This window comes from Salvia hispanica, chromosome 1 (assembly GCF_029641045.1).
Source record: "Salvia hispanica isolate PSC_SH4W2 chromosome 1, Shi_PSC_v1, whole genome shotgun sequence".
Classification (NCBI taxonomy): Eukaryota; Viridiplantae; Streptophyta; class Magnoliopsida; order Lamiales; family Lamiaceae; genus Salvia; species Salvia hispanica.
In genome coordinates, this window is record NC_142692.1 from 14,088,252 (window position 1) to 14,100,388 (window position 12,137).

The window sequence follows — 12,137 nt, forward strand, 5'->3', positions numbered from 1 at the left end:
GTCCGAAATTCAAATCAGTTAGCCTACTAATCGATTGGGAAAGGAAAAATTATCCAAAAATATCGTAAATATCCGTGTCGGATGTGGGCATTTTTCTCCTTTATTTTTATGAGGAAATTCAAGAAAGTGAAGTTTAAGTCAGTTTTAACTTGTAAGTATAAATTAAATGCATAATCTCACTATTAAATATACCATTAGATGAATTTCAATGATAATTATTAATCACAAGATTCACAACGAACAAATATTGACTTGCTCAAATATTGAAAAGTAGACCTTTGACTTTTCCCGATTTCATACCCTATCATTTTCCTTTTATTTTTTCATTTTATAATTTTAAAATGTAGAGTGTATTTGCGTGGTTTCTTAAATCTTTATCATTATTTACTTAAAATTGCTTCTTTTTGTGTGTGAAACAGAACATATAATAAAAATATAGTATATAGCTGGAAAGTTGCCAGAGACAGAAGTTTACTTAAAAGTTAAAACAAATAGTCATTTGTTACAATATATAGCCACGATTTTAGAAAATTCTGAAATATAATCTAGAACAAAGTTTATAATTACTTATCCTCAAAACTCAAAAGCTGACTAAATTTTATATAAAGTCAGACGTAATAATACAATTCAAACCACTAGATTATTGGCAAAAGTCAATTGTTGACTAATACAACTAATCCAATTGACTTTTGGCGTTAACGAACACTAAAAATGATTTCTAAATAGTTTAATATTCTATTATTTGAGTAGCTAAGGAAATACGTTCGTAAGAGCATCCACAATGGTAAATAAGGCAACTATAGGCTAGCCTATTTCTCCTGCCACATCATTCAGCACTAAAATTCCTCCTGCCACATCATCAGGACAAGCAACTGGACAAGCAATAGGCTAGCCACAGCATCAACACTATTAATAAACAACTAATAAATTTACAGAATTAAACACAAAATGTGGAATTAAACATACGACACATATACAGAAAAATTCATTAATTTCATTAAAATAAAAAAATTACATTAATTAAAAAAAATACATAAAACCAAAAAAACTATCGCCGTGCAGTCCTCCGCGCCCACAACTCTTCAATTAAATCCTTTTGGAGTTGTATATGCGCATCCACTTGGCGCATGTCGGCATGTGCCTGGAGGCGGTCGACTTCATCGTGAGGTACCCCTCTTCGTATGTTGGGGGTGGCCATGTCGTGGCTTGGACCGACTTCATCGTCATTGGCCCAATTAGTCAGTTGTACACCTTCATCTTCGACTATCATGTTGTGCATGATAATACAGGCGTACATTATAGAAGCAATGTAGTCGACATGCCACAAACGCGTTGGACCCCTAATTGCCGCACATAGAGCCTGGAGCCCACCAAATACGCGCTCCACGTCCTTGCGCGCCGACTCCTGCCTTTCCGCAAAGTAGGTCTTCCTGTCCTCATTTGCGCATCTGATTGTCTTCACAAAGACGGCCCACCTAGGGTATATCCCATCCGCCAAGTAGTAGCCCATATCATGTCGGTTGCCGTTGGCGACAAAACTGATGGCCGGACCGACGCCCTGGCACTGCTCGTTGAAAAGGGGCGACGAGTTGAGGACGTTGAGGTCGTTGTTCAACCCGGCTACCCCAAAATACGCGTGCCAAATCCACAGTCGATAATCAGCTACAGCCTCGAGGATCATCGTGGGATTCTTTCCCTTTTAGCCGGTGGTGTAGAACCCCTTCCAGGCAGCGGGACAGTTCTTCCACTCCCAATGCATACAATCTATGCTGCCTAACATCCCCGGGAACCCATGCTTCTCCCCGTGCATCTGCATCAGATCCTGACAGTCTGTCGTGGTAGGGCTTCGAAGATACTGGTCCTTGAATATTTCAATGACACCCTCACAGAAATGCTTCAGACACTTCAGGGCAGACGTCTCACCGATGTGGAGGTACTCGTCCCACATGTCTGTCGCGCCTCCGTATGCCAACTGCCTGATTGCCGCAGTGCACTTTTGAATAGGGGTGTGGTTGGGTCTGCCAGCCGCATCGTGCCTGAAGCGGAAGCACTTATATCGACGCTCCAAAGCGTCGACGATACGCATAAACAGCTCCATGCGCATCCTAAAACGCCGCCTGAACATGTTGGCGTTAAACCGCGGCTGCTCTGCGAAGTAGTCGTCATATAGCCGCTGATGTGCAGCTACGTGATCCCGAGTAATCACTGCTCGGCGGTGGACAACGGGTGGAGGTCGAGGTACCGCTGGCTGCATAGCCCTTTGTAGCAGCCGATCTATCTCACCCTCCGTATAGGCCTCCAATGCTTCGTCCATTTGCCGTTCGTACTCCTCATCACTACTACCACTACTACGACCCGCGTTACTCATTTTGCGTTATTGCTCTTGTACATAAATTAAGAAAGAGAGAAAACACGTCAAAACAAGTGGTGCGAATGAAAATGATGTGAAAATCGCGTATATATAGTGTTTCAAAAATTTAATTAAAAAAAATTGCGCTAGCCGATCGCCAGCCTACAATGGCGGCGAGCGGATCGGCCAGCGCTCGCCGGTTGCAATGGCTCGGTGAGCGGACCGGCTAGCGTCGGGAATCGGCTAGCCGGTCGCTCGCCGATTATAGTGGATGCTCTAATGGGTTCTGGTAAGGTTTGCCTTTCTAGATAAGGCCGTTTAAACAATTATGCGTTATAGGTTAATCGATAACCATATCTCCTAAGTTTCACTATTTCAGAATTGAAAATCAATATGGGTGGTTTTGGTGCAGTATCGATACCTAGATTTTTCTTAGTTGATTCTCAGATCGGTTCTATCAGACGAATTGCAATCTTAACTCTTAATATTAATTAGGTTTTCGTGCGTAAACCTCCGGTTAAGACGCTACCCATGCCAGCATCGTTGTCCAGCGATCGCGCCATTGCACAAGTCAAGTGTGGCCCGTGCGCTGTTCCATCTATAGACACGACTCGTGCTATTTCAACTAGCAATTTTCGACATGATACGAAAACCCGACATATACATGCGCAAAGTTAATGGGTTGGGACTCAATAAGAACCCGATGATTTCAAGTTAAGTTAGGCTTGGCTCGATATTGGTTGACCCGATAACAACCAAAGTCGCAGGATTTTCTAGCCCTACGTCCAGCTTGCGCACAACTCATGCTAGAGGCTGGCTTCATACACGACCCATGCTATTGTGCCATTTAGCCAACGTCCATATGTCGTAGTCTCCGCACGACTCGTGCCAAGACTAACTTCACAAGCGACCCGTTTGGCCATGTTACAATTTTGAGACACAAAAGGGAATTGAAGGGAGGTTATGGGGCACTCCTCGAGGACAAATAACCAGGAACAAAGATAAAAGGAAAAAAGAAAGAGAATGAGGAAGAATATGGAATAATACCACAAGCATCCGATGGAATTAAGAGCATCCGCAACGTGGGCTCGATTTTGGCTCGGTCTCGTCTCGACGAGACGAGCCAGCATCGAGTCAGCGTTGCGAGGCTCGTCTCGTCGAGACGAGACGAGACATCTCGTCGCGCGACGCGACCCGGCAAGGCCGGCCTCGAGCTGGCGAGACGACGCGCGCGCCCACGTGGCGCGCGCTGGAGCGTTGCGTGACGCCCACTCGCCGGCCCGCGAGTGGGCGTCGTAATTATGACATAATAATTTTATTTTTTTTTTAAATTCGAAAAATTTGAATTTAATAAAAAAAAAAATTCAAACGGTCAAATGACCGTTGAGACCAAACGGTCGAATTTTCAAATTTTTTTTTTTTTTTAATTCTTCTATAAATATACTCCATACTCCATCGCCGGGATTATCCCAAATTCCGGAGAATTTTTTGGCGCCTGAACGCAGTTTGCCCGACTGGCCAATTGGTGGAGGCTCCGGCTCCGGCTCCGGCAGGATCAACCTCAGTCTCGGCGTCAATGCCGAGGAGGCAGCGGCTGGTGGAGACGGCAGCCGTCATGCATACAGCCAAGCCGAGACGTTGGCTCTGTACGACGCTTGGATCAGCGTCTCGTACGATCCTTTCGTCGGGAATCAACAAACCCACAAGTGTTTTTGGCTAAAAGTCACCGAAGTTTACAACGCACGAAGGCCGACGAATATCGTTCCCCGCAACGTGAAGATGCCTTGCAGTCATTGGGAGCGAAGCGACAAAGATGTCAAAAAATTTTGCGCGATATACGGGGGAGAAGAGGCGAATTATCAGAGCGGAGCCAGTGGAGCCGACATTCTGAGAGCGGCGTTGCGGGTCTTCAAAGACGACATCGGCAAAGATTTCAAACTTGTCGATGTTTGGTCGCAAGTCCACCACCTTGACAGGTGGGCTGGCGGTGTCGAGTCGGGCTCGAAACGCACGAAGCGCACGGCGCGTGGCCACTACTCGTCTAGTGATGGCGGCGAAGGCAACACCTCACGTGAGGGCACGCCAACCGATGATGTAGGGGGGTCTTCTTCCGGTGCACGACGTCGGCCGCAAGGGACCAAGGCGGCGAAGGCGGCTAGAGCCAGGGGGAGAGCGAGAGCGAGAAGGATGGGCCGCAGCGGACCAAGCCAGGCGGGCGAGGGCTCGGGCGCCGGCACGGGCACGGGCTCGCACACCCTAATGTCCATGTACCTAGTCGCCACGATGGCGGACCTCTCAAAAATGAATCCTGGCCAAGTTGCAGCCCATATGGCCGGAATTGAGTATATGAGAGCTCAACTTGGTATAGCTGCACCGCCGACTTCGGGGGATGATGATTCGCCGGCGGAGTAGTTTTTTTATTTTTTAGGATTTTAAATTATGTACTTTTTTATTTTTTAGGATTTTAAATTATGTATTTTTTTCTATTTTTTAGGCTTTTAAGTTGTAATATTTATTTTATTTTAATGAAGTGTGTTTTTATTAATTGAATTTGCTGGAATTAAAAATAAAAAGTGAAATTGAATGAATAGTTAAGAAATGGTTAAGAGATGGTTAAGAGATGGAGGGTTGCAGGTGCTGTCTCTTAGTTAAGAAATAAGCTGAAAAGTACAGTGGAGCCCATGAATAATTAAGAGATGAGACGGTTAAGAGACGGATAAGGGACAGCGTTGCAGATGGCCTAAGTAATCATTCCCAAGTCCCAATAAAAGAGTATCTTGTTCAACTTGATTTTAATACTCAGTTCAAGTAAACTTCAAATTTGTTCTTTGTAAAATACATTTTCTACTTTTTAGATTTCTGAATTTGAAATAATATCACGACAAGTTTCTGGAAAATGCAAAATATCACTTGAAGTCATTTTTTTTTTCTCTTTTACCCCTAAGCCTTAAAAAGGCACAAATGTAAAATTATCTATTTTTCATCTCTTCTCTCTCTCTTCTCATTTAATTTTTTTTTTCTATCACCTCTCTTTTCATTTCTCTATCTTCAATTTTCATGCCACTAGCTATTTGTTGACTTTGGGTTGTGCCAAAGTATGTTACTTTTGTAGCAATTTGAAAATTTAACATTACTAATATTATTTATATAGTAAAATTAAATAGTAGTATATGAATATTTATGATATTAAAAAAATGCATACATAAGTAAACAAGAAAAAAAACAAGAACCATGATAGAAGATTAAAAAGGTAATATTAAAAATTCAAATTTTTTATTCAAATAATATGTTTTCAAATTTCAACAATCATATTCTAAAGAAAAAATATTTTTCTCATTTAATATGTATATTAAATATTTTATTTATAATAGAGCTACACAGAACAAAATAAATTTATATCCACATTATGTAAGAAAATATATAAATAATAAAAATATGACATTAACTAGAAAAAGAAGAATTAATTTGATAGATAATTATATAATTTGAATTGTTAAAAGATAATCTAATAATGGAATATATAGATTTGATCGTAAAGCAATTTAATTGTTTGTTTCTATTCATCCGCAGTAAATGAGAGTTTGAGTAGTATAGATTTGAAGTTTTATTGTTTTCAATTACACGATCATTTGCAGTGGCACATATGGATCAACTCCTTATCCTATTAAACAATCATTCTCCGTAGGTATGAATATTTAAAGTGACAATTTTCTGAAAATAAAAAATCATTATTAATTTTATAGTTTGAGTTGATACAATAATCAATAGTATTGCGTAAGGTGTTGAAAAATGATGTAAATGTGGTAATACTCCTTATAATAGCACAAAATGAGTAATGTAATCTGTTTGAAAATCAGTAGAGATGGTGATTCTGCGTCCCACACGTTATCCATAACTCTTCTCTCATCTTCCATCAGCGATGACTGCTTCCTAAACCTCCATCACCCATAGAAATGCAGCTTCTGCCGCCGATTCCTCGACCTCCACCATCTCTCCTCGCGTCGCCGGCTGTCTCCTCTCTTCGCTCTCGTACCACGCCTCCTCCTAGACATTTACGCAAACGCTATGCGAGCAAGTGCCCGCCCCGCCGATCACCCGCTTCCGACCTCCCTAATCTCAAGTCGCTCACTGCTCGCATCGTCCGCCTCACTCGCCGCCGCCAACTCGCTACCGTAAGTTTCTGATTTTACCGACTACCTATTCCATTCGTTTCAATTTGCTGCTGCTGTTTTTTGGTTCCAGTTCGTCGGTGAAATTCCTATTTGATTTTACTACTCTCCAAATTCCGAATCTGTTGAAGGACATGTTATTTTATCATTTCCATTTTTTTTTAGTGTAAAATGGCTCAATGCACTTCCACTCACTCCAATTAGTAAAATATCTTTTTGGAGATTGTAACTTTGTAATATAACATGAGTCTCATTTATTTATTGTAACTTTTCTTGTTTTTATACCTCCAGATATTTGAGGAAATAGAGATTGCTAAGAAGCAGCATGGGAAGTTGAACATAATCGTGATGAATGCTGTGATGCAGGCCTGTGTTCATTGCCGTGATATTGATTCAGCTCTTAGATTCTTTGATGAAATGTCAAAGCCAGACGGTTGCGGGGTTGATGAGGTTACTTATGGTACACTTTTGAAGGTACTTGACTGCTCAGTTACTTGCTGTAAAATGTGCTTTAATAGTGGTTGAATAAATCTTACTAAGTTAAGGACTATCACTTGTTGTTCACGGAAGAAGGAATTTGTTGATGGCAATATTATTGTCTTCATTAGGTGACTTGCTAGATTAGTCTGTAAATTACTTGTATCATTGACGATGATCAATGATCAGTTAATTTCCTTTGAAGATGAGCAAAGGTCTCATTAGCCATTGATCACTAAATAGTGGTTTAAGAGATTACGCACTTTTCAGTGTTGTCTGTAAGTTGAGGACTGGGATTCATCGATAACAAACTAAAGTGTTTGGATATCGAAGTTTAATTTAGAGTGTAAAGGAGTGTCTTTTACCTTGGTACTATTGGGTTCAACTAATTTTGATTTTCAATAGATTAGAGCAGCAATGAATTATCAGGATAAATGAGTATCGTGCGTAGAGAACCATGTTAATTTCAGAATGCTGTAGCATTGTCTGAAAGCAACCTTCTTTTGTAAAGAGCTAGACATCACCATCTTCGATATTTATATATTTCTTCATATTCTGGTGACGAACAGTTTCCCATATTGTAGCAGCGCGTATAAATTTTTTCCTAGTAACTGTTATTTGTCTTTTATTAAGGGTTTGGGTGGTTCTCAAATGATTGACGAAGCATTTCAAGTTCTTGAGTCTGTGGAGAAAGGTACAGCTGCTGGTAGTCCACAGTTGTCGGCAGAGATGATTTGTGGTCTGTTGAACGCTTTAACTGAATCAGGTTAGGGTTTCGACTCATAACATTGATTTTATTTGTAGATCTGCAAGTTTTCTTTCACTAGTTTATTATATAAAATCTGGAGGAGTATCTAACTTTGTTTCTAATGGTATGAAGATATTGATAGTTCTAGTTCATTTTTCAGTGTCACATAAGGGGTCCGTCCCTTTGTCTAGTTGCCTCCAGTTTCAACTGTATCTGCTTACCTTTCTTCTCTGTATTTTTGATCTAGTGCAGGGGATCTCCGCCGTGCTAATGGACTTCTTGCAAGGTATGGTCATGTACTTCAGGAAGGTGGAGCTCCATCAATTTTGACTTTTAATTTGTTGATGAAGGTAGTTCACTTATGTGATATTCGACTGGAATTATGCAATTTCTTTTGTTTTCCCCTACCTACAGTTTCATTAGCTGATAAGTACATTGACGTGTATTTCCTCTTTCAGGGATACATAACAGCTGGTTCTCCCCAGGCAGCTTTAGGTGTACATGATGAAATACTGAGACACGGACTGAATCCTGATAGGCTGAGCTACAATACTTTAATTTTTGCGTGTATCAAGAATGAAAACTTAGAGAAAGCAATGCTACTTTATGAGCAAATGAAGGTCGCATGCAGTGTTTGAAAGGCTAGTTTAGAGCTTCCTGAATGGAGTGCTATTGTGTAATAAAAAGTTGGTTTTTTGAAGAATTATTTTGTTTGTTGCAGGATAAAGCACAGAACCACCAACACTTTGATGTTTACCCTGATCTTGTTACTTACACTACATTACTACAGGTCAGTCCTTTTTCGATATCAATATGGTTGTCTTGGAGTAGCAACAAACATCTTTGGTGTTTATGAACCAATTCTGCAATCTTCACAGGATTGAAATTTTAGCTTACTACACAGCATTTCTGAGTTTTTTATGTTTATTACTGATCGTGCAATTAATTAAGTGTTTCTTGGATGGTATTCTATTATTTGAAAAAAACTGTTGAAGATGTGCCACTGTCTGATTAATTACTCGAAACACCAATTGTAGGGTTTTGGTCGTGTCAAGGATATTAACTCAGTTGAGAAGATCTTCACAGAAATGAAATCACGTGGCAAAATGTTTATCGACCGTGTTGCATATACTACAGCTGTTGATGCACTGCTAAACTGTGGATCAATAAGAGGTATTCTATATCGACAATGCATCTTCTACTTCTTATTTTTCTCCTAAGTCTGTTAGTTTTTTCCAGCATTTCGCATTATTTGACTTTGTTTTGTATTCTATGATTTACTCCCCCAGTCCCACTTTAGGAGTTCTGGTCACCTTTGCACATCCGTTTTGTAAAAATCATAATAAATAGTTAAAGTAGACAAATGGTAAAGTAGGAGAGAGAATAATGTACACAAGACTCTTCTCTACATTATTCTCTCTCTTACTTTATCATTTTTCCACTTTAACTATTTATTATGATTTTTACAAAACGGGTGTGCAAAAGTGACCGGGACTCCTAAAGTGGGACGGAGGGAGTATGTATTATTTGGATTATAGTGCTTTGCATTGGTACTTGTTTGTACAATATCTCTTTTGCTTTGAATTCCAGTTTTTCATTGCAAAGTAGTTATTTTATGCAGTTTTCTCCGGAATAATTACTAGGTGCCCTCTGTGTATTTGGGGAGATTGTAAAACAAGCTGGCTGGAACCCTTTGTTAAGGCCCAAGCCTCACCTCTTTCTGTCGATGATGCGTGCGTTTGCTGCTAGAGGAGACTACAGCATGGTCAGGAGACTATATGAACGCATGTGGTTTGACTCATCAGGAACAATTTCCTTTTCAATACAATCAGAATCAGATCAGCTTTTAATGGAGGCAGCTTTATGTCAAGGCCAGGTAAATTGATTTAATATGTTAATGTCAGTAAAGAATTGGTGGCATCAGCATTTTCCGTTCTAGGTTGAGTTTTGTTTCCTCAATTTTTAATCATTTTGCAAGATCATGTGACATCATTTATAATATTCACAACTTAAAAATTTTAGGAAATTCTTGAAGGGACTATAATAAGTAGTTATCCGAGTCCATGAGACTATGTGAGATGATATCACTGTCCATGATTTAATGAATTCACGGGAACTCCTATGTGTTACTTTATTGGAGGGGAATTGGATCTTTCATTTGTTCATTTTTCATTTCCAATTTTTGGTTGAAATCTTAAAGATACCACAGAAGATGAATTAATATGCTTGTTTCTTTATTTGACTTCTTCAAGCATTAATGAAATTTGTTATGTCACCTCTTATAACAAGCCTAGCTCTTCATATTGTATCAACCTCTAGTTAATTTTGGTCAACAATTAGATGATTGACTCATTTCTACCATATGGATTTTTTTGGCAGGTTGATCTGGCTTTAGAAAAGCTGAAGAAAGTTGTATGGAAATGGAGGGATATATCTTGGAGTACTCGAGGTGGCATGGTATATTTTGGCTGTCCTATTTTTAGGATATAGAAAATACAAGCTTAGTACAAGTTTCAATCAAGTGCACTTAAAATTTGTTCATGTTTTTTTTGGGGTTGGAAGATTCTGGCCGATACTCGGTTTTTCCTTAGAACTATACATCCTGTCAGTCCTTTCTACACTTGGTGAGATTGTCGAATAAGAGTTTAAGATAACAATCCATGACTGAAACTATACCTGAAAACTTAAGCAGCTATCAGAATGGCTGAAAATGAATATGTGGTTTGATTGGGGGAAAGGCATATCCAAAAGGATGGTTGCTAGAGATGGAAAAACCTAAACTAACCCCAACTAAATCACTTTAGGCTTGTTGGATTGACATTTTCAACTTTAAGATATTAAAAGTATAATTTTTAAAGTCATAAAATTAAAACTTTGTTGTCAGGATTTAGCAATATTAAATGTCAAAGTATAGGGAACTAGAAACATAAACGCAAGAGCCATACTGAACTGATTTATTAAAGTGTCTCAAATAATGAAATCTTGAATGATAAAGAATGCTTGGCAATGTCTACATTTTTTCACATCTTGATGTGCTTTCTGCTCCTCTAAATCTATCTTTTACTGCAGTCTGCAGAACTATTGATTTGCATGTAAATATTTAGGCTATCTATTACTATCTAGGTACCTGGCATATAATAGTTCACATTACATTGCAGGTTGCTCTACGACTTGAGGCACTAATGGGTGTAAACAGGTCTGTGCTGAGTCCCCGTGTACTTCCCCAGGTATGTAAAAGAAGTTGTATGATATGCAAAGATGTTATTTGCATAGTTTTAGGTCTAATTCAGTTCAAATTTTACTTAAATCTGAATTAGGTATCACCTAAAGATGCAATTGAGCGCATTATGATACCGTTTGGAGAAGCTTCACCTCTTCGAGCTACTTTGAAATTGGATCAAGTGGTTATGCGTTTCTTTAATGATTCTGCTGTGCCCATCGTAGATGACTGGGGGGGCTGTGTGGGGATATTGCACCGTGAAGACTGTGATACAGTAATTTATTCCGACTCCAACTTCTTAACATTCTACGTTCTATTCCTGATCAAAATGATGAATTTCAGTGTCTCTCAAAAAGTAAAAGTTGAATTCATATCATATTTATGTTGTCAAGGCTACGAGCTTTTCTAATTCTGTACTGAGTTTCTGTATATGTTAATTTTACAGAATTGTGCGTAATGCTAGCTTAAACCAAAAGTTAAGTGCATGATTTTTCAGTAATCAATCCTCCAAACATAGATTGCTACAAAATGCCTTCATGATTATACCCTTTTAATCTTGTAGTATCATTTTTCGAGTCTCCTTCCCTTCATCATCTTGCCAGTTTTCATCCTATTATAATGTATCATAATCATTTCTCCAATTTTCTTTGCTGCAGCTAGATGCTCCACTTGCAACACTCATGAGACGTCCACCACCTTGTGTTACAAACTCAACATCATTTGGCTCTGTAATTGATCTTATGTCAGAGAAGAGGTACAAAATGGTAATAGTTGTTAAATATGGTGATGCCCATAGAATATCTTCTGGCTCAAGTTTCAAGGCTGTAGGAGTGTTTACGTATGAACAACTATGTAAGCTTACACAGAACTAATTGGAGATTACTGATGAGCAGTTTTCCCTGTCATATAGCAATAAATATTTGAGATGAGTTATCCTTGGCTTTCTTTCTTCATAAAGAACTTTTTTACTCTGCTTCAAGCCTTCAGCATATACATTTACATTGTTTATATGGCAGCTATGGCTATATTTCCTGGAAATACTATTGCTAGATTTGCAGATTAACCAGTAAGGTTAACCTTTTTTTATACTATATATTATCTGATATTCTAACTTGCTCCTTATTTACTACATAATTTCGTTCAACCTCAGGAAGATGAATTATTGGAGTCCTT

At 39.1% G+C, this 12,137-nt stretch overlaps 1 protein-coding gene across 1 annotated transcript; it reads left to right on the forward strand.

The window, feature by feature from the left end:
* Positions 1-6,189: 6,189 nt before the first annotated feature.
* On the forward strand, positions 6,190-11,943 carry LOC125223013 (pentatricopeptide (PPR) repeat-containing protein / CBS domain-containing protein). The gene is made up of 12 exons (XM_048125955.2): positions 6,190-6,522; positions 6,811-6,993; positions 7,630-7,762; positions 7,997-8,094; positions 8,203-8,364; positions 8,466-8,534; positions 8,782-8,917; positions 9,388-9,620; positions 10,124-10,201; positions 10,903-10,971; positions 11,062-11,238; positions 11,621-11,943. Exons 1-12 carry the CDS (start codon positions 6,304-6,306, stop codon positions 11,834-11,836), a joined length of 1,773 nt encoding a protein of 590 aa, XP_047981912.1. The 5' UTR covers positions 6,190-6,303; the 3' UTR covers positions 11,837-11,943.
* The last annotated feature ends 194 nt before the right edge of the window (positions 11,944-12,137 follow it).